Source organism: Gymnoscopelus braueri (assembly GCF_963280865.1).
Source record: "Gymnoscopelus braueri genome assembly, chromosome: 17".
Lineage (NCBI taxonomy): Eukaryota > Metazoa > Chordata > Actinopteri > Myctophiformes > Myctophidae > Gymnoscopelus > Gymnoscopelus braueri.
Window position 1 is genome coordinate 18493167 of NC_137617.1, and position 21469 is coordinate 18514635.

The 21469-nt window shown below is 41.2% G+C and overlaps 1 protein-coding gene across 1 annotated transcript in view; it reads left to right on the forward strand.

Moving 5' to 3' along the window:
• erbb2 (erb-b2 receptor tyrosine kinase 2) overlaps positions 1 to 21268 on the forward strand; it is a 38241-nt gene extending 16973 nt beyond the window's left edge. The window contains exons 8-27 of the mRNA XM_080456181.1: positions 541 to 669; positions 1051 to 1177; positions 1726 to 1799; positions 2206 to 2302; positions 4453 to 4655; positions 5545 to 5674; positions 8297 to 8387; positions 8741 to 8895; positions 9105 to 9152; positions 9682 to 9820; positions 10307 to 10429; positions 10714 to 10812; positions 11185 to 11370; positions 12883 to 13038; positions 13884 to 13959; positions 14168 to 14314; positions 14730 to 14827; positions 15218 to 15409; positions 16076 to 16439; positions 17399 to 21268. Of these exons, the coding sequence (XP_080312307.1) occupies positions 541 to 669; positions 1051 to 1177; positions 1726 to 1799; positions 2206 to 2302; positions 4453 to 4655; positions 5545 to 5674; positions 8297 to 8387; positions 8741 to 8895; positions 9105 to 9152; positions 9682 to 9820; positions 10307 to 10429; positions 10714 to 10812; positions 11185 to 11370; positions 12883 to 13038; positions 13884 to 13959; positions 14168 to 14314; positions 14730 to 14827; positions 15218 to 15409; positions 16076 to 16439; positions 17399 to 17748 (2984 nt within the window). The 3' untranslated portion in view covers positions 17749 to 21268. The remainder of the gene's footprint in view (positions 1 to 540; positions 670 to 1050; positions 1178 to 1725; positions 1800 to 2205; positions 2303 to 4452; positions 4656 to 5544; positions 5675 to 8296; positions 8388 to 8740; positions 8896 to 9104; positions 9153 to 9681; positions 9821 to 10306; positions 10430 to 10713; positions 10813 to 11184; positions 11371 to 12882; positions 13039 to 13883; positions 13960 to 14167; positions 14315 to 14729; positions 14828 to 15217; positions 15410 to 16075; positions 16440 to 17398) is intronic.
• Positions 21269 to 21469: the final 201 nt, after the last annotated feature.

The following is a 21469-nucleotide window of genomic DNA, read 5'->3' on the forward strand; positions in this document are numbered from 1 at the left end:
AAAAAAGTGTTCAGAACCCAAGATATCATTATCTGAAGATTTGCAGCTCCATCCACTCTTTGTTTAACCTAAAACTGAAAAAGGCTGTATCTCGCTTCCTAAGCACTTTTTATTTTCTTTGAAAAAACAAAAAAATAATTCTGGCAAAGTTCGCAATAATTTTTTTATTTCATTGGCACTGAAAGAGTTAAGTACAGTACTTGAGTAAAATGGTAAATGGTGCATTTATATAGCGCTTTTATCCAAAACATTCACCCATTCACACACACATTCATACACCGATGGCGGAGGAAACCATGCAAGGCACCAACCTGCTCATCGGGAGCAATTAGGGGTTCAGCGTCTTGCTCAATGACACTTCGACACTAACTCTGGGGGAGCGCCCCAGCCCGGGATCGAACTGGGAACCTTGCGGTTTCCAGTTCACTCTACCCGGCCACTCTACCCCTGAGCCACTGCCGCCCGAGTAAATGCACTTAGTTACTTTACACCACTGCACAATATACTGTATGTGTAAAAGGCTTGTCTCTGTGTCTGCAGACAACTACCTGGCCATGGAAATGGCCTGTACCATGGTGTGTCCCAAAGCCAACCAGGAAGTCATCATCACCCAGCCTGACGGAAATGAGACGCAGAAATGCGAGAAGTGTGAGGGGGACTGTCCCAAAGGTGGGTCATATTTTGTGTGTGTGTGTGTGTGTGTGTGTGTGTGTGTGTGTGTGTGTGTGTGTGTGTGTGTGTGTGTGTGTGTGTGTGTGTGTGTGTGTGTGTGTGTGTGTGTGTGTGTGTGTGTGTGTGTGTGTGTGTGTGTGTGTGTGTGTGTGTGTGTGTGTGTGTGTGTGTGTGTGTGTGTGTGTGTGTGTGTTTTCAATTACATGTGCATGGTGTGATGCTTAATTGGGTGAATGATCACTGATGCAAATGTGCAAAACTGTACGAACTTGTTCTTGGTAACAATGCCGTGCTGTTGTTGTCGTATCCGGTAATCACATAATCTCACCTCATGGTCCTGAGATCGTCCATTCTCATTGTGTCACTGCTCTGCTGCAGTGTGTTATGGGCTGGGCATGGGCAGTCTCCAGGGAGTTACTATGGTGACGTCTTCTAACGTGGAGCAGTTCAACAGCTGTAAGAAGATCTTTGGCAGCCTGGCCTTTCTCCCACAGAGTTTCATTGGGTGAGAGGAGAGCTAAGTCAATTCTAATGAAATAAAACGAAGATAAAAGACTAAGTTAGTTAGATGGAGTTTTTACAACTATATTTGTGTTTTAAAAACGGCATTGAATAACATAAGAAATTCACCAACCTGTTTCTAATGCATTCCTAGGTGTAAATAACAGATAAGAGACATTATTCTATTCTATTATGTTCTCTGCTGCTCCCTCAGCTTGTATAACACCTAGCTGACAGATAGACACTAAACATCAGGTCTACTTGAGTTTATCTCCTGTTTGTATCAACCATGCACTGTAAGAGACACTTCATCACTGTTAAGGATCAGCATTTAATTAACAGACCTTGGAAACAATCACAATTTAAGAAATAATCAGTTGGATTGCACACAGCGAGATTTATAGTGAGAATTAGATTTTTGCACTAGACTACCAGACTTGCACAGCTCCAGTTGAGGACTATAATCTCTATAATCTATATGGGGGTGGCATGTTGACCGTCATCACTTATTGAAATGTTATTTATGGATAATGTTAATGCTCCTTTGTCCAGTGACCCAGCGACCAACATAACAGGCCTGAGTCCCAGTCAACTGAATGCATTCAAGAACTTGGAGGAGATTACAGGTACTGAATAATTAGGCTGTAAGAAAACACAGAGTGATCAAGCCTGTATGCCTGCTCATTGCGTTGTGAAAGGATTTCTAGTTTTTCTTGATGATGGATATAAATAGTCTGTCTGAGCAACATTGTTATTCCACCTGGCAACTTGTAAATGTGTCATTGGTTTCACTTTGATTTAAGAAAACCCTGTGTCTTTCCAAACTGTACAGAAATATCAGATATGGGCCACGTCGTGTTAAACATCAGATTGTCTGTAATCACATGAATCCAGCCTGACTGCATTCATTTCACACGATCACATATGCACACACTACAAACCCTCATGCCTGCGTTATCACTGATACATCACTGTGTATAAACCTTGTCCTTATAGTAGTTCAGACTGATTTACTAGGTGTAATTACTGCAGGTTACCTGTACATTGATGCCTGGCCCGCCGGCGCCAACTGGACTGATCTGAGTGTTTTTGAGAACTTGAAGGTGATCCGAGGCAGGATGCTATACAAGTAAGGCTGTTTAGCTGTCTGTCTCTCCTAGTACCTGTCTGTCTACCTTTGCCTTTTTGACTTGTCCTTCTAATCAGGTCTTTGCTTTTGTCCATCTGCCTGTCAACATACTAACCTTATCATTTGTTTAACTGTCAAATGAGACATGCCATGTCACTTAACTGGGATGTCATTTTTGTTTTTACTGTGTCTAATATTTAGTCATCTACATTTGGAGTTTTTGCCTTGTGTGGATGACGATGCATGACATGCAAAACACATCAGTACAATGAAAATAAAGTATATTGCAATAATACATTTTCTCAGCTAATCAATCTGTTAATGTCTGAATATGTGTCTTTGAGTCAAGCTTGTGTCACACTCCTGAAACGCCATCATGTTGAAATGTAGAGCAGGTGTGCGTCCTCCGTGCCTCCTTGGCTGCGGGTGCTCAGCTACTGTCAATAGCTAGTATAAAAAACCAACAACATAGTGGCACCCGAAAATATGAAAATGCAACACTTTAGCGCAGATTGACCTTTAAAAAAAAACATTTTGCTACATCAGGCTGCTAACATGTTTCGGCCTCGACTCTTATGCTCTGACGAAGGCTCTCGGCTGAAATGCGTTAGCAGTCTGATGTAGCAAAATATTTTCTTTTGAATCTAAGCAAAAGTCTAGATTTATATCCTTTGGAATGCTGATACAGTATTAATGGCATTATGTGTGTCTGCATCTCTGTCTACCCATCCCCTAGATCTCTGTTTTCTACTAACCCTATCCATGAGTCACTCCTGTCTAGGGATGCACAATTAATGGAAAAGAGCTGTTGCTCTTTGCCCTCATGCCGTCATTACATACAGTACCATTTGACCAAACATATGGTTCCAATGAACAACATTACGAAAATGATAAAAACATATTTTTCCACCACAAATCATCATTACTAATATTTTGATTACAAACAACCATAATTATCGTTTTGGCCATAATCGTGCAGCCTGTCTGTCCTAGTACACAATCATCTGCCTTATGCATTAGATTAGACATTGTTCTCTCAGGTTCATGTTAGGTTGTTGACTCACTCTAGGCTAATCGTTAGCCAGCGCTGTTACCTAAAGCTGCAGTGTAGCCTCACTATCTTTGTCCAGAATAACAATGGGAATCTATGGGAAGCTAGCCAGCGCAGTATGCTAAAACCAGGTCAGCGTGACTAGACTACTGGGGCATGCTGGGTATGTTTGTCTGAGAATTCTCTAGCAATTTATGATAGACTCAGATTTTATGGGCTGTTGTTTCAGTAGTTGGAGCAATTTGATGGTTTTGTTTTCATCCATACATATCTACATTCAATTGTTTACTTCCTTGAGGTGTTTTCATTTGCAGAAGTCTAGATAACAATTCATGTCATGATCAACTTGATCAAACGATTCTAGTATTTTACATATCCTCAGTGTAATGTTTTCCCCTTATCTCCATATTTAGTTTATTACTAAAACATAACACTGAGCACTGTAGTTTGATTTTCTCTGTATGCCAGGCTCAATCTCTCCATCCCCTCTAATAGTAGTAAATTCCAGGCTGATCAGCACTATTCCGCACGGTTAAGTTTGGTTCACAACTGAACCGGGCTGAGGTGGAAACACCAGCAGAACCGGTTGTCCTCCACGACGCACTGAACCGCACCACGCTCAAAACCTTAGTGGAAAGGCCCTGTAATAGTCTCATAGAGCCAGATGACCAGAGATCTTTGCCTACTGAAATGTCTGAGGCACTCTAAATTCAATGTAGGCGCTAGAACAGCACCGAGAACGGCCGCCAACAAACATACTTTCGTTTTGAGGAATTTCAGGATAGAGTTAATCTGTATAAGGTGTTAATTCACCGCACCCCATTATAAAACTTTTAAACCTGGAGACAAACCAGCGCCAGCCTATGTCATGTTATATCAAACATACAAAATAATGTCCAAATATAATTTTAGCCAGATCTGAATTCTTGCTCACAAATCTTTCGAACACAATGATGACATAAGCCAGTGTTGGAGTCTATTCACTCATTTTAATATAAGTAGAATTTCTCTTCCGGAGATAATAATGAAAACAAATCCACCTCTTAATATTAAAAAGAAAATTCAACCCAGCCCTAACCTCTCCTCTCGTTGTGTCCAGGGGGGTGTTTTCACTGGCAGCCCAAAACCTCCACATTCGCTCCCTGGGGCTGCGTTCACTACGTAGCGTCAGCGGAGGTCTGGTCCTGTTGCACAACAACTCCCAGTTATGCTACACCACCTCCTTACCCTGGGGAACTCTCGTCCACCCCACCCAGGGACCCTTCCGCATTGTCAACTACAACCAGGACCACCAACTTTGTGGTAGGTGGACTCTTGGACACACCCGTACATTGTGACATTGAGACATAGATACAGTATACACAGTACACTTTATACACACACACACACACACACACACACACACACACACACACACACACACACACACACACACACACACACACACACACACACACACACACACACACACACACACACACACATCGTTGCTGTCGGGCAGAAACCTCCATATTCTCCATATTCTAACTTTGTGTGTTTTTTCTACTACTTGATCATACTACAGCGTCACACAAAAGTAACAAAAGTAGCAGATCTACAAGCTCGAAACGCATCGCGAAGTGACACGTTTTGAGCTTGTAGATCTGCTACTTTTGCTTCTTTTGAATTTGAATCCTGAAAAGTAACAGTTTTGGACATATGACAGAGACGATATACAGACACTAATGCTGTTAAAGCAAAATTACACTTTGGTAGACGTTTGGGCTGTATAGTTACCTTAATATTGGTGAGACATCTTCAGTAGATGCTCCGTTGATTAGGAATTGATGAGCCAGAATAGCCTGCCATCTCACGGTGAAACATAACATTTACATGAGTCACAAATTTAGCACACAAACAAATGCAAACAAGGCAGATTCTGCCAATGAATAACATTATAAAACCCTACACTGAATTCTAGTTGTTGTTGATTTTTCCATTTTAATTATGAAGAGGACCCGGACTGGATTTGGATCTTCAAATAAGAACGTTCATACCAGTGTAATTTTGCTTTAAACCCACAAACCCCCACTCCCTATTATAAGACAATGTATTGTTTGACTCTTGACCGTGGAAACTTAGCATGTAGTATTTTAGGTAAAAGGTCAAAGTGTGAGTGTCAGTGTGACAGTGTCTCTTTGTGTCTCTGCAGAGGAGGAGGGCCGTGTGTGTCACCCCCTGTGTGAAGGGGGGTGTTGGGGCCCAGGACCCAGCCAGTGTGTGTCCTGCAAGGCCTTCCAGCGCGGAATTGAGTGTGTGGAGGAGTGTGATATCTATCAGGGGTAAGGAGGTTATGTTTTTGCCCTGTCTGTCTGTCTGTCTGTCTTGTCTGTTACCATATCTTGAAAATGAATGGCCATTTGGTTGACCCTATGACCTTTCCTTTAGTACCACCATCAGGCCAAATGAGCAAATGGGAAGGATTCTTAGGCCTTGGCGGAGCTCTGCGTTCTTGTCTGTTTTGTGTTTGTATGCAGTTGTCAGTGGGTCAGTGATTGAGTTGCAGAAGGATGCAAAAAAGGGAAGATATATATGTTTCTCTGCTGTCCAGCAGCAACCAGCTAACTCCAAAACGCTATTTTTTTCAGGAAATGAAAAACAAAATATGTTTTTCAGGAAATGAACAAAACCTTATATTTTTTTTAAAACAAAGCAATACTGCCCCAGCTCAAGTGGAGTTAGGAGTTTTGTACGATCAGCTAACAATAGCTCCAATCGCTGCGGATGAACTCATTTCTTGTCACATTGCTCTCCTCATTAAACACTTCATAGATTTTAGAAATAGAATTACTTGTTTTCATAACATTAGCGTCAGTGCTAAGTTTGATAAACAGGTACACTGCATAGTTTTAACAGACTACGGGGGGAAAAACCCTGCGTCGTACTGTATGTTTCTGCTGCTGCTCCTCCTCTGTCTGTGTGCACTGACTGCGCAGTGCGCTGTGCTAGGCTGTGTGGAATGGCAGCACCGAGAGGAGAGGGGGGGGGGGGAGTTGCATGCTTTGACGGACAGTTTGAGAATCCAATGGAGTTGGGAGGTTTTGTCAGAGGCGCTTTTTAATACCTTTCATTGGTTCAACATATTTGTTTTTTACACAGACGTAAAGGGTGTTCAATAGTGTTGATTTCTATATCTATATCTATATCTATACTGTATATCTATATATCTACATATATATATCTATATATATATATATATATATATATATCTATATATATATATATATATATATATATATATATATATATATATATATATATATATATATATATATATATATATATATATATATATATATATAAAAATAAAAACAAGGTACATTTTCATTATGAGGGGGTGGTGCCAAAAATACAAACGGAGGCTTTAAATAATATAGAGCTGCAATAAATCAATCGGAATGCTTTTAGCGTTAACTGTGCTCCCAAGCAGCTGTCGATTCTGGGCAACAGTCAATTAATTTTAAGAGGACATTTATGGGTCGATGCACACAATTTTATAGTCATTATGCATGGACTGGTAAGCATCGGTGTTGTTTGAAACATTTGAAGGCATCGATGATATTTTTCAGTAGAAAGTACATTACTTTTGTTGAGTGAGTAAAACATATTTTAGTACTTGTTCTACAGTAGTCAATTAGCATCATGCGTATGTACAATGCACACGGAAGAGGAAGGTTTTCAAACCCTTTCAAGTTTTCCAGATTATGTTTCAGACTTATCTCAAAATGGATTCATGAAACTCCCAGGAGCACTGCAGCCTCCATCATTCTCAAATGGATGAAGTTTGAAACCAACAACAGTCTTCCTTGATCTCTCTGCCTTGCCAAATTGAGTAATCGGGGACGAAGGGCCTTGGTCAGACAGATAACCAAGAAAGAACCCACTGGACACTATGATGAGATACAGAGTTCCTTTGTTTGTGGAGATAGGAGAATCTTACAGAAGGACAGCGATCAGTGCACTCCGACCCTCGGATTGACACCGCAGTCGAATACATGTTTCTTCTAACCCGGTTTCCTCAGATGTTCTGAGTTCACTACTTCAAGCTCCAAATGTAACCCCTCTGTGGCTAATTTAACATCTAGGACACCACCACCCTAAACTTCACCCTAAAAAAACGCCCCAAAAAATCTGGTCACTCATTCCATATAGTTGCAGCTTCCACCGCTTCATGGAAAGGCATTCCCAACCACATCATCCATATCCTCGGACACTGGTCATCACAAACCTACCACGGCTACATCCGTCCCAAGTCCAATGACCTGAAAAATGCACACAACTCCCTCATCCGTGCCCGCAGGTTGAATAATCTTTAGGGGTCTCCATCGTCCACCACCTGACACAGACCATGGACCTCCAAGCCAAGAGAATCGGGGTGACGATCCTCCCCCAGAACCTCCGCCCCAGTCTTCCCAAACCCCCATGCCCTGGACTCCCAGGCTTCACATCCAACATCACACTGACCACAGCATCACTACACCACCAACGCCACTAACCACTTCCACTTCTCAAATAAACAACTTGAAATACATTTGGTGAAGGCATGGTCTTTACCTAGTGAACCAAGCACTTAGTGAAGGGTCTGAATACTTACAGTATGTAAATGGCATATTTCAGTCTTTTCATATTTTAATACATTTACAAAATTCTCCAACTCCCTACTTTTTGCTTTGTCATTGTGGAATATTGTGTAGAATGAGGGGAAGAAATGAATTAAATCCATTTAATAAGATGAGTCTGAAACGTAGTCTCTGAAAACTTGTATGCACTGTATGTTATTTAATGTTCCTACTATACTGTACTTGTGTTGCAGGTCTGTAATCTGCATGTTATTTAATGTCCCCACTGTGGTTGTGTTGCAGGTCTGTATGTTATTTAATGTCCCCACTGTGGTTGTGTTGCAGGTCTGTGCGTGAGTACACCGATGGATCTCTGTGTGGTGCCTGTCATTCAGAATGCCGACCAATCAATGGCTCTGTCTCCTGTCATGGCCCGGTAAGATGGGTCTGCGTGTTTCTGGGTTCAGTCGTGTAATATGTTGGTGTGTGCAGTGTCGGCTACAATACTCTATTATACAAAAATTACTCCTGTCCTGAAAGCAGATCTTCCTTTGCAAGCATTTCAGTCGACTTAATCAAGTCAGCCTACAAATATTGTGTATTTGAAATGGTGTTTTATGAATGATCCCTTAAGAGACAACATTTGCACTAAGAGCCTTCGTTTGTATTAGAATACGGATACTGTACGCCTACAAATGTTCATAATTATGCCCTTATGCTTGTGTGAACAAAAATCCCAAGCATGTGTACGAAATATAAACAGACATTTCTCCTACAATCCTCATGCAGGATGCAGACCAGTGCACAGAGTGTCTAAACTTCCAGGATGGAGATGTGTGTGTGGAACGCTGTCCCAGTGGTGTGAAAGAAGATCAGCACACTATATGGAAATACAGCAACGCCACAGGACACTGTCTGTCCTGCAACACCAACTGTACCCTTTCGTGAGTGAAAATACACTCACCCAGTCAGTCACACACACACACACACACACACACACACACACACACACACACACACACACACACACACACACACACACACACACACACACACACACACACACACACACACACACACACACTAGCTGTACTATTTTTCTGCTTAGTATGACAATTATAATTATTTCACATGCAGCTCTTCTTTCTTTCAGCTGCACTCAAATGGATGAGAGAGGCTGCCCTATTCATTCCAAAACAGGGTAAGCTATTGAAGGCATAAGAAACGAGCTACTTCATACTTGGCTTTCCGATAACAAACTGTCATCAAATCAATCAATCAAAACAGTTTGGTTTAATGTTGTTGGTTAACTCATTCACTGCCTGAATTATTTCTGGCCGCGTTTGCCCACTGCCAGAGATTTTTCATTGAAAAAAAAAAAGTACTCAGGAGCCGAGATACAGAATAAGTTTTAAGTTAACAAGGAAGTGGATAGGAGTCTAGATCTTCGAAAAATCATATCTCCTTGGTCTTTGGGTCAAAATAAAATAAAATAAAAAATAGAATTAAAAAAATAATAATAATAATAATTTACGTCAGTGGCAGTATTGGTAAACGGGAATAATTACGTTTATTACGTCAGTGGCAGTGAATGAGTTAATTGGGATTAAGGTCTGACTAATCCCAAATGATAGTCTTATTTGCCTGAGTGTAAATCAGAAGACGAGCTAAATCCTACAACCAGGTTGAATTGGACATTGAGATAATAATCCAGGCATTTGTGTTGGTAGACCGGGGACATCCATTGCAGCAGCGGTGGGTGGTGTAGGGCTGTTCTTCATCCTGCTGGCTCTGCTGGTCCTCTACCTGAGGAGACAGAAGAAGATGCAGAGAAAGGAGACCATGAGGAGGATCCTGCAGGAGAACGAGGTCGGCACTTGGGCATGATGGGAAATGTAGTGGTGATGTAGTGGTGACATCAACTAACGCTTAGCCATTTAAACACAGAATGCTACTTGCAGACATGCATATCCCATTTTGACGTGATCTGAAATTACAGTAGCTCACTTAAGGTTGCATTCCAGCTTTGCCACTGATTCAGCCATTGTAAAGAAACAACAACAATGCAATCAAAATAAAAAAAAACACCTGGGGGTGCAAACCCTGCCTGCACCGACATCTCTTGCCCTTGCACTGATTGTGAAATTTCGACCTTTATTGTGACCTTGCCCTTTGACCTTTTTGACCCCAAAAGTTAATAATTTCTTCCGGGCAGCCTATTGATCGTTCCCACACACGGACATGCAGACAGGAGAGATTAGAGTACCCTGCTATGAGCAGCCTAATAAATTGCACATTGTTTGTTTAAAACGTTTGTCTTTGGAGTTGTAATATTCAATCATCCTTTTCCTGCAGCTGGTGGAGCCACTAACTCCCAGCGGTGCGCTGCCTAATCAGGCTCAGATGCGAATCCTGAAGGAGACGGAACTGAAGAAACTCAGGGTGCTTGGCTCAGGGGCCTTTGGTACAGTCTACAAGGTACTGCATGTGACCCATGTCTCTTATTAAGTTTCCATAGCAGTTCCCTTATGTCATGTAATAAGCAGTTCTCCAACTGCTTATTACATGAGAGATGAAGGGTCATTGTCTACCGGTATTTGCTAAGCAAGTACTTGATTCTAGTGGTTGTAACCAAGTGACAACTTGGTCACTCAAGAGCGACTGAAATGTTACTTGGTTTTAACTTGTTACTAAGTCATTTAGACAAAGCACAGTGAATGCGTTGAGTGTGTGAAGTGACTGCTCTCTGGCCACTGTTTCAGGGAGTGTGGGCTCCTGACGGAGAAAATGTGAAGATCCCAGTAGCCATCAAGGTATTACGAGAGAACACCTCGCCCAAGGCCAATAAGGAGATCCTTGATGTGAGTTTGTAAAACAAGTGCATTTTAACCACATCTGTGTGTAACTGCTAGGGCTGTCACGATCATGAAATTCCACTTGACGATTAATTTGACGATTAATTACAAATAATATGCTATTAACGATTTAATTGTTTTTGGCATTGAACATTGCAACATATATGATATATATGATAGATATGACAAATAACTTGAATATACAAGAACTTACTGACTTCATAATGTTATTAAAAAATAGATAATAATAGCCGAAAATGTATGACAATTTTTCAACTGTAACAGGCCTAGTAATTAATTGCACTTATTTTTTGTAACAATTAAACTAAATTTATAACAAAAGCCTAAATCCACATCTTATGAATCCCTGTATCCCAGGAGGCTTATGTGATGGCGGGGGTGGCCAGCCCGTACGTGTGTCGTCTGCTGGGGATTTGTCTGACCTCCACGGTGCAGCTGGTGACTCAACTGATGCCCTACGGCTGCCTGCTGGATTACGTCCGGGAGAACAAGGACCGCATCGGCTCTCAGTTCCTCCTCAACTGGTGTGTGCAGATAGCTAAGGTACGCAGGCGGGTTTGGGATTCCTGATATTACAGATTCAAGTTTTTCAGCTTTTCTTTTGTGACAAGCCATTTTTACATAATCATATGATGAAGTAGTTGTTAGCCTTTACTATCTCTGTCGGCCTTGTGACACAAAGGATACAGGGTAGGTACATCAGCACTAGGGACATCTGGGCAGCTTGATGTAAAATTGGATATTTTGTCCAAAATATTAAAAAATAAAATATCGGAAAAATCTTCATAAGTAATGTAAAGTATACATGATGTGAACATGCACGGTACATCATTATCAGACTTAATTTTATCCTTCAACTACTTTACTTATGTTTATGCCCCAAAATGACTGGATACACAGGTTTTGTAGCAATTTGTAGCAATTAGAAGAAAGAAATATTAGACCTTAACACATTGAGTGCCAGGGTCTTTTTAAAACAGGGTACAGTCGGTGCCTGGATTTTTAACCATTTTTGAACCTTTTTCAAGTAGTCACAAAATATTTTCAGTGATCACCGTCCTCAAGGTGATCCCCTCATTACACACATAGAGGTCTCGTACAATCGGGGGGAAAAAAATTAAAACATTAGGTAATCCGTTCCATAGTTGCAGCCAGTTGAAAATAGTCGAAAATAGTCAAAAATACATATTTTAGAAAAAAAGTACACAGGAGCCGAGATACAGGCTTTTGAAGTCATAAGTTAACCAGGAAGTGGATTGGAGTCTAAATCTTCGAAAAATGATATCTCCTGGTGCTGAGAAGAATATATATATATATATATTTTTTTTAATTTAAAAAAAAAAAAAATCCCAAAAACGGTCATAACCGTTTTTGGCACACAACGCATGGCTTCTCAAAAACGGTCCGGACCGTTTTTGGCACTCAATGTGTTAACTCTGTGCCAAAAACAAGTTATCCCGAGTTTTTTCTGAATGCCCTCAGTGCCAAGAACGAGTTATCCCGAGTTTTAAAATATTATTATTATTATTATTTTATTTTTTTGTTCAGAACCCAAGATATCGTGATCCGAAGATTTGCTGCTCCATTCACTTCTTGTTTAACTTATTACTGAAAAGGGCTGTATCTCGGCTCCTGAGCACAGAACTCACTAAACTTTACTTTAAAAAAATTGCTGTCACAGTATGAACATATTTTTTTATTTCATTGGCACTGAGAGAGTTATTTGTCGAATGTTTAAGCATGTTCTAATCATGTATACTTAACTTTTCTTAAAAACATTTTCCAAATATTGTATATTTTTTTGGACAAAATAGCCAATTTTGAGGTGCCCAGATGTCCCTAGTGCCCACCTATCCTGTAACCGACACAAATATGCGTACACATTTTTAACATGCGAGTACAGGTCTGAAGGTTGTCCATTGCTCTTTCGTGTGAGTTTTCTTGAGATGTTATTTCTGCATTTGGGGTTTTATGTGATTATGTGATGTGATTTGTGCGTGCTTATTGGATGTATGAGATTTTGTGTAATGTACCTTTCTCTTGGTTGACGTGTAGGGAATGAGCTACTTGGAGGAGGTGAGGCTGGTTCACAGAGATCTGGCTGCCCGGAATGTTCTGGTGAAGAACCCAAACCACGTGAAGATCACAGACTTTGGACTGGCTCGCCTGCTGGACATAGATGAGACAGAGTACCATGCTGATGGTGGAAAGGTACATTAGGACTGTGTGTGTGTGTGTGTGTGTGTACACTGTAAGTACCACACACATTCTGAAATGAAATGATCACTTTTGGGGGGAATGCAGCACAAGCCACCATAAGTTAGAACAGGGGTCGGCAAGTAAGTTTGGCCTCGGGCCAAACTTTTTCAAAGACATTAGATCCATTAGGGCCAGAACACAATCAATGGCTAATTTAGGACCTGGAACTTGCAACAAACAACCATATAATAACTGCATTGTTATAAAAGTTACTACATAGAGATGTGGTATAACAATTGCATGTGGAATCAAATCTTACAGGTGCAGACAGAAATGCTTATGCAATCCTTTTTGTGCAGGCGTCATCCTTGAATGTTTCACTTAGAGGATATTTAGTGAACATTTTATCTGGAGATAGAGAGTACTCCTTTTCAAACAAGAGCTCTTTCATGGTTCAAGGTCTCTTAGAATGGAGAGAAACAATGTATCATTTAAGGCATGTGAAACACAGCTTTGGTGTGTTTTTTAAACGTGAGAGGAGTTTTTCATCCAAAAGTCTCAAGAGGAAAGTTGACAGTGAAAACATATCATTCAAAGAATGGAAATAGAACTATTTGTTCGTCATACCTGATTTCATCAATTCAAAGCTATTGCTGTCCATATCCTACCTGAGCTACCTGTCAGTCAGCTATTGTAAATTATTTACAAAATTATTTGTCGGGCCAGATGTTATCGCTGGCGGGCCAGTTCTGGCCCACGGGCCACTTGTTGCCTACCACTGAGTTAGAACATAGGCTCTTGGATAGCAAGGTTAGAATTAGGGTTAGGTAAACGTTACTTTGTTTGTTACATTTCAGGTGCCGATCAAGTGGATGGCTCTGGAATCTATTCTCCACAGGAAGTTCACCCATCAGAGTGACGTTTGGAGCTACGGTCAGTTTATTGCTTGCTCGGGTCAAAACTACCAACCCTTTTGAGATTTTATTTGACATTACCCTTCAAGAACTTTCATATGTATAGCTTTACATGGCAAAACGTAAAAATCTGGCGAGGGAGCCCATTGTGAACTCACTTCCGGTTTTACGACGACAAACTCGAGCTCTACTAACTCTACTGTCCAAACATCCGTCTCTCTGTCTAGGGGTGACCGTATGGGAGCTAATGACGTTCGGGGCCAAGCCCTATGACCTGATCCCTGCAAGGGACATCCCTGAGCTCCTGGAGGGAGGAGAGAGGTTGCCCCAGCCCCTCATCTGCACCATCGATGTCTACATGATCATGGTCAAATGTCAGTTGAATTATTCTTATTCTTTTAGAAGAAAAAGACAGAATATATCAAGAACTCTTTAACCACTTGAAACCCAGCATCCATATTCTGGGGGGAACATTAGCCAAAATGTTCAGATCCACAAGCTCACAACATGTTGCTATTTGGCTATTTTTTGGCAAAGAGACTTTGTGTAGAGGAAAAAAAAGCAGTCCAAGTACAGAGCTAACTCAGGTCCAATTTACTAATACCGCATTTTCACATGCTGGCAGTGCTGGCAGTAAGTCTAGAGGGTTTAACAAGATATTCTAGATTGCTCCAAGTACAAAGCCAACTCGGGTCGGTTTACTAAGTATAGACGGTTTAAGTGGTTTAACTGAAGCGTGTTGGATTGATGTGAAATTTCTTCTTTCTTGGTTGGTATTTGATTGTACAGGTTGGATGATTGACCCTGACAGCAGACCAAAATTCAAAGAGCTGGTGAATGAATTTGGTTCCATGGCCAGAGACCCGCCTCGCTACGTAGTCATTCAGGTGTGTTTGTGTACGCGGAATACAGTGATTTCCAACCTGTGAGCCGTGAGGGCATTGCAAGTGGGCCCCCAAATATTTGGCAAAAACACTAAGATTTAAATGATAATATGACATTAATATTAAAAAGAATAATGTAAAAAAAATAACATGGTATCATAGTCATACGAATAAATAAGAACTTAAAGTTTACTACAGCTTAGTTCCAAGCTGGAACACAATCGATTGATTGATGATTAAAATAAAAAGGCTCTGAAATTACATGCGTCCCCCACCAACCTTTATACTTTTTAATCTCTTGGATATATTTCAGTTCCTGCATTCTTTACCATACTCCACCGCCCACTGAAATCTCTTTTTTTAACCCCCAACCTTTTTCCTCTCTCCCATCAGAATGATGAGCAGTTAGGCTTGTCCAGCCCGGTGGACAGTCAGTTCTTCCGGATGCTTCTGGAGGAGGAAGGGGCTGAAATAAGGGAGCTGCTGGATGCCGAGGAGTACCTGGTACCACAGCCCAACATGTTTACCAGGACTCAGGGAGACGGGGCCTCTGTAAATGGACCCTCTCGACACCACTCATGCAGGGTCAGTGGGGAAGGAGGGGGTTTGGGTTCTCTCTGTCTGTCTGTCTCTCTATATCTCCCTCTCCCTTACACCTTCCGTATTATTTCGTATGTCCACAATTAAACACTCCCATGTCAATTGAAACTCTTTTTGTTTGCATGAAGCAGAATAAATAGTATTTTATGGCATACTGCATCTCAATCTGACAATACAGCATCTATATTCTTTATTCTTTATTCGGATCCCCATTAGCTGGCTCCAAAGTAGCAGCTAGTAGCTACTCTTCCCTTTCTTAGAACTAACAGTTTTACTAAAAAAGAATTCAAGTAAATAAAAGTCAAGTAAAAAAACCATGACAACCCATAAAATTACTGTACATTCCATCAAGGTTATTCAGGTCAGTTATTTAACATAACTGACCCGGGATATTGATCACATGTTTTTTAAGGAGTTTCTTAGAACTTGCCGTACTCTCTCTTAATCTCTCCTAACCTCTTTCCCCTACACACTCTCTTAATCTCTCCTAACCTCTTTCCCCTACACACTCTCTTAATTTCTCCTAACCTCTTTCCCCTACACACTCTCTTAATCTCTCCTAACCTCTTTCCCCTACACACTCTCTTAATCTCTCCTAACCTCTTTCCCCTACACACTCTCTTAATTTCTCCTAACCTCTTTCCCCTACAGAGTACGGATCACTGCCTGGAAGCTGAGACATCCCTTGTTGGCGGACCAAGGAGCATGTACTCTTCCCTAAGCACTCTGCGCAGCCAGTACCCCACCTTTCCAGTAGGGGCCGGTAGCTCCAACGGCCCCTGGAGCCCTCAGTACCCCTCGCTGGCACGCAGCCCCTCCACTGGGGGCCAGTCTGACTCTGTCTTCCTAGATGACCCTTCAATACTACCAGCCAGCCCAGGACGCTATGACAGCCAGGGGGATCTGGAAACAGATGGCCCGCCCGTCCATCACCATCACCATCCTCATCCTCATTACCTTCATCACTCGTTACCCAGACGGAGTCACGGGTATAATCACAGTCACGCTTTGCCAGGTGAGATCGCGACTGACACCGCACGGTACTGTATGTACACATTATTGGTACATACAGTCACCATGGTGAACTTCCTGTAATAAAGCTTGCATTCTGATTGTACACTCAGGGATACTGTATACAGTGAGCTCCACAAATATTTGGACAGCGACATGTTTTGATTAGTCTCCCACAGTGACTAGAATGAGTGAATAGAATATTTTATTGGCAACAGTTAAAAGTACACAGTATCACCATTAAAAGCGCAAAAATACGTAGATAAAAAGAAAGCCGAAGCTTGTTTCCATTGTGGTCCATTTTAAAACATTAAACACACAACAAACATTACGAACAGTGTAAAAACACAAAAATAAGTACTAATATAAACAGTTTAAAAACTTTTTTATCTAAGTCCAACTGGTATTTAATTGAAGCCATGATTTAAGATTACCTTTAATAGTGCATTCAGGGATATCAGATCTGCTGGCAGAGCATTGAGTAGTGGCTACATAATAAAACTTGCGTGTCTTAAACCTGGGGGGATCAAGGTCATAGGAACTCCCCCTGGTGGACAACTATTAGCATCCCTCACTATGGACAGGCAACTGAGAAAGTACTTGGGAACCACGTCATTTAGGATCTTGAAAACACATTGCTGTTGGGTCTCAACCTTGTATGTCCAAAACAGCTCCTTTTCAGGATATGGAAAAAAGCAACTGTGTTGCAATGGATCCTCTTTGTCATAGAAAACCCTCAGAAAAAGACAGACTTAACCATTCTCAATTCCACTATTTTTCACAAATGTTCAAGCTCACAACACAAACTGCTGTTTCAAACTGCTATGAAACATGTCAAACTAATAAGACTGCAAATGCAGATTTAGAAGTGTAGTCATTGCCAGATAAGAGTCGATATGATTTATATCGTTCATTCATTGTGTGGTTCACTTCCTTTAACTCTGCTTCGTTCCTCCCGGTCAGAATACGTTAACCAGGAGATTCAGGACCTCAGGCCGGGGATAGCGGAGCGGCCTAGCACTCTGCCTCGCAAAGGGGCTAAGTCTGAGCGACGCCTGCCTAATGGCCTGAGCTCTGGACACAGTGTGGAGAACCCTCAGTACTTGGTCCCCATGACCTCTGGTGGCCCTGTGTCTCCAGCCTTTGACAACCCATACTACCTGGACCTAGTGGCTAAGGCCCAGGCAGGGTCCGGGGGTATGGGTATGGGTAGGGACGGAGCTCCTCCCAGGCAGGTGAATGGATTTGTGACCCCCACTGCAGAGAATCCAGAGTACCTCGGACTAGCAGACACCTGGAGCGGACATACATGAGGGGAAGGACTGGAGGTGCCATGCGGAGGAGCTGAATTCATGCCAATTGGGCGCCACCACAGGGAAAGGATGAGCCAGAAACAAAGGGAGATGAACACGTGTGTGAGAACAAACAGAGGGGAGGTGGGCATGGAAATGACAGTGGTGTGTGTGTGTGTGTGTGTGTGTGTGTGTGTGTGTGTGTGTGTGTGTGTGTGTGTGTGTGTGTGTGTGTGTGTGTGTGTGTGTGTGTGTGTGTGTGTGTGTGTGTGTGTGTGTGTGTGTGTGTGTGTGTGTGTGTGTGTGTGTGTGTGTGTAATTGAATTGAGGGCCGCTGTCGAGAGAAACCCTGGTTAGAGACAACTGAGGGTGTCACCAAATCACAGAGTTGAAACACCACCACCCAGTACAGTGTAGCACTAATTCAGCTGGTAAGTTATTTACATGCCATTGTTTGTTTTCCTGCTTGTCTTCTATTGAAGCTGTGTTGTATCTATAAAAATGATGTGACCTAAGTGCCAAAAAGAAAGTGGACACAGCTTCTACAAGGACTCAGTACTTTATAAGCAATGGAAGTCTTTTCTCAAATACTCTCAACTCAAGGTACGAGCAGGCAAAACAACTTTTTTATTTTATTTTCTAGTCATTTTGACAAACAGGGAGAATCCAACACTGGACTGTGTTTATGAACTCAGTTATTTTTTTATGTTTAATTTCTTTTATACATGCTTATATGTTTATGGTTGTTTTTACTATATGTGAATCACTTTTTTTGTAAACTTCGTTTTGAATCCCACTTTGTGTTGACACACAGAAGAAGGTCCTGCTTGTCTGCCGATTTGGACGGGAAAAATATATACTAATTAATGCTTTTTTTTGGGGACAAATGTGAGCCATAATAGGCATTGATGGTGATATTTAGTATTCGGGTCAGTTGCTCCCAGACCTGATCTTTGGTACAGTCAAGGCCATTTTGTTGTGGCTAGAAAAGACCATGGTTCCCATCTGGCCATTACACATAGGCTACATCCCGAAAGAAAGACGTCCTGTATGTGGAAAACGAAGTCATTGTATCACACTGATATATGTGGACATTAATGGTTTTGGCTGCAGCTAGCATCTGGTACGATCCACAGTAGCAGGTTTAAGCATGATATTTTAAAGATGCAAAAAATCTTATCATGTTGCAAAGACTAATAATTTAAGACAAAAATATATTTTAGAATTTGGAATATTCAAATTGACAACACAACTGGTATTGTCATATGCATTTTTTTTAAATGTGTGTGCAATATAGTATTATGCACTAGCCTAAGGCCTAAGGACCCAAAGCTGGTGTCATTACAATGCATCTTGTGTTTTGTGCCTTTTAATGTGCCAGACAGTCCTGCAAGCTGTTGGTGAATATGCCCCATAGAAGTGGGATATCTTTGACCCTGTATGTTGGGAAAAAAGTACTTTAATGTGAGATGAATTGTTTTTTGTAGACAAATTGAGCCATGCACTACAACACTGGAGATGAATGTAATTTCTAAGGAGAGAATTGCAGCTCTCCTCAGTTTCGATAATCAATGCATGGTTCAAATTCCTCCTAGCGAGAACCCACTGGCCTCCTAGTTAATAATCAACTGCATTTTTGAAGACTGTTTTTTCCACGTTAACTTGTGTGTTTGCAGCGGCAAAGTGGGGCTGTGCCAAACCAGTCAATGGAGCCTTTGTCCCACCCCCTGTGGACTTGTTGGAAGGTCAGTAGTCTACTGACTAACCATCCCAACCATAGATATTGTCACAGCTTTGAAAAAGGTAGACATGCAATTCATCTACAGTATATGGGAATGTGTGGGCTCTGAATATTCAAGAGTTACTCCTTTTTTAAGATGATCAATAGATAAAAAATATTTTGCCCCCAACATGTGGCTTCTGACATTCTTCACAATGTCAAGTTGCAGTACAGTTTATGTAGAATTATGGTACTACTGAGTTTGAACACTGAAAGACATTGGCTCTCTGGGTTAATGAATGTCGCCGGCTCATCCTGAAGAAGATGGATGATTTCTCAGCGGTTCTTTAAACAATGAGTTGAGTGTGCCTGTGTATGGGTGGGAGGGCTCAGACATTTGTTGAAATGTGTGCAATCCCCTTACCCCTCACCCACACCCCACCCCCGCAACCCTCATTCTCTATGAAGTCTCTGTGGCATGCAGAATTTGTATCTGTTTTCATATATGGAGAGTTTCATTCTAAAATGATGTAGCCTGTCCAACATTTGAACAAAAGTGACACCTACTGCTACAAAAGGATTGCTGACAGCAATTCAAAAACATTGAAAGTTATTGTCTATTTTAAGACACCTACCAAATGCAATTTTTAGGATGGGACCATCTGTGTTTATAAACGTTAAATAACATACTGTGGTAATAACAACATTGCATTTTGTAATGAAACCTTACATACATGCATACAGGTACATGCATGTTAAAGAGATATTCATTTACTTTCAAGGGTGTGATGTTTTTGATTTGAATGATTGACCTGTGTCTGTCACATTATACAATCTAGTTATGTACTGATGTTCAGAAATGCAACTGTTATCAATTAATTGGATATTGTAGGTGGTCCATTGAGATGCATACCACATCATTTATATAACAAACAGAACAGAAGTTTGTTTTCTTACTGCATCTGTCAGACAAGGTCCACAGTAAATTCCCAGGTGTTAATTTAACCCTGAGAGTTTGCAAATGGACGCTTTCAGGTCTTATCTACTTACATAACATAATGCACCTTTGCATGGACTAGCAACCCAGGCAGTACAGGTCATAATTAATGGGAGTTGGTCTCCCTCTAGATAGATGAAGCTCCACACAGGGGGGCAGCCTTAAGGATCTGAGGGCCCGTTTCAAGAGCTAATGTGGGCCCCCCCACATTAACCGAGGAGTGTGGGGGCCCACTGACGGTGGGGCCCGTTTCAATTGAAACGGGTGAAAGAAACATAGCTAAGCCCGCCACTGGCTCTACACACTATGAAACTCTAGTAGTGGTAAAAGTGGGTGTAGTGCTTAAAAGGACCATCCCTTAACTCAGAAGTCCCTAACTCAGAAGTCTCAGGTTCGATCCTGAAAGCATAACATTTAAATATTTATGTAACAATGTAGGTATATGTGATTCAGGGAGTGGTGGAAGACTACAGAAGTATTTCAGAGCTAAGCCTAAATCATTATTTGTTATATGACTGTGTCTTGCTGAAAATAACAGATTTTCGACAGAAAATACGTGTTTTTTTTTGGCAAGTGATGCATCACACACAGCGCATATGGTGGATTAACCTTTAACATGATTCCATATCATGGTAATTTTGTGAGATCATCTATGAGAAACGTGAGAAATGAAAAGTCTAGGATATGCTGAAGGCATCTAGAAGAAATGTCTGTAATGTACATTTTAAGAAAATGTATCTTTTGTACCTTTTCATGTGAATATTTGTATATGTTTCATGGACTGTGGGATGTATAATAACACTTCACTGGGTGTTTCACTTTCATGTTGACTTCTATTGTTGAGACAAACATTGTAAGTGTACAGTATGTATAGCAAAAACTAAATGTTTTGTAGCTTATTTGATATGATACATTGTGACCAGCTGTGGCTACTGTGGGTTAAAAGAGAAACAGTAAAAACATCTGAAATGATTATATATGGAATTATTGTAGACACCACATGTGCCTAGATACACTGGTTTTTA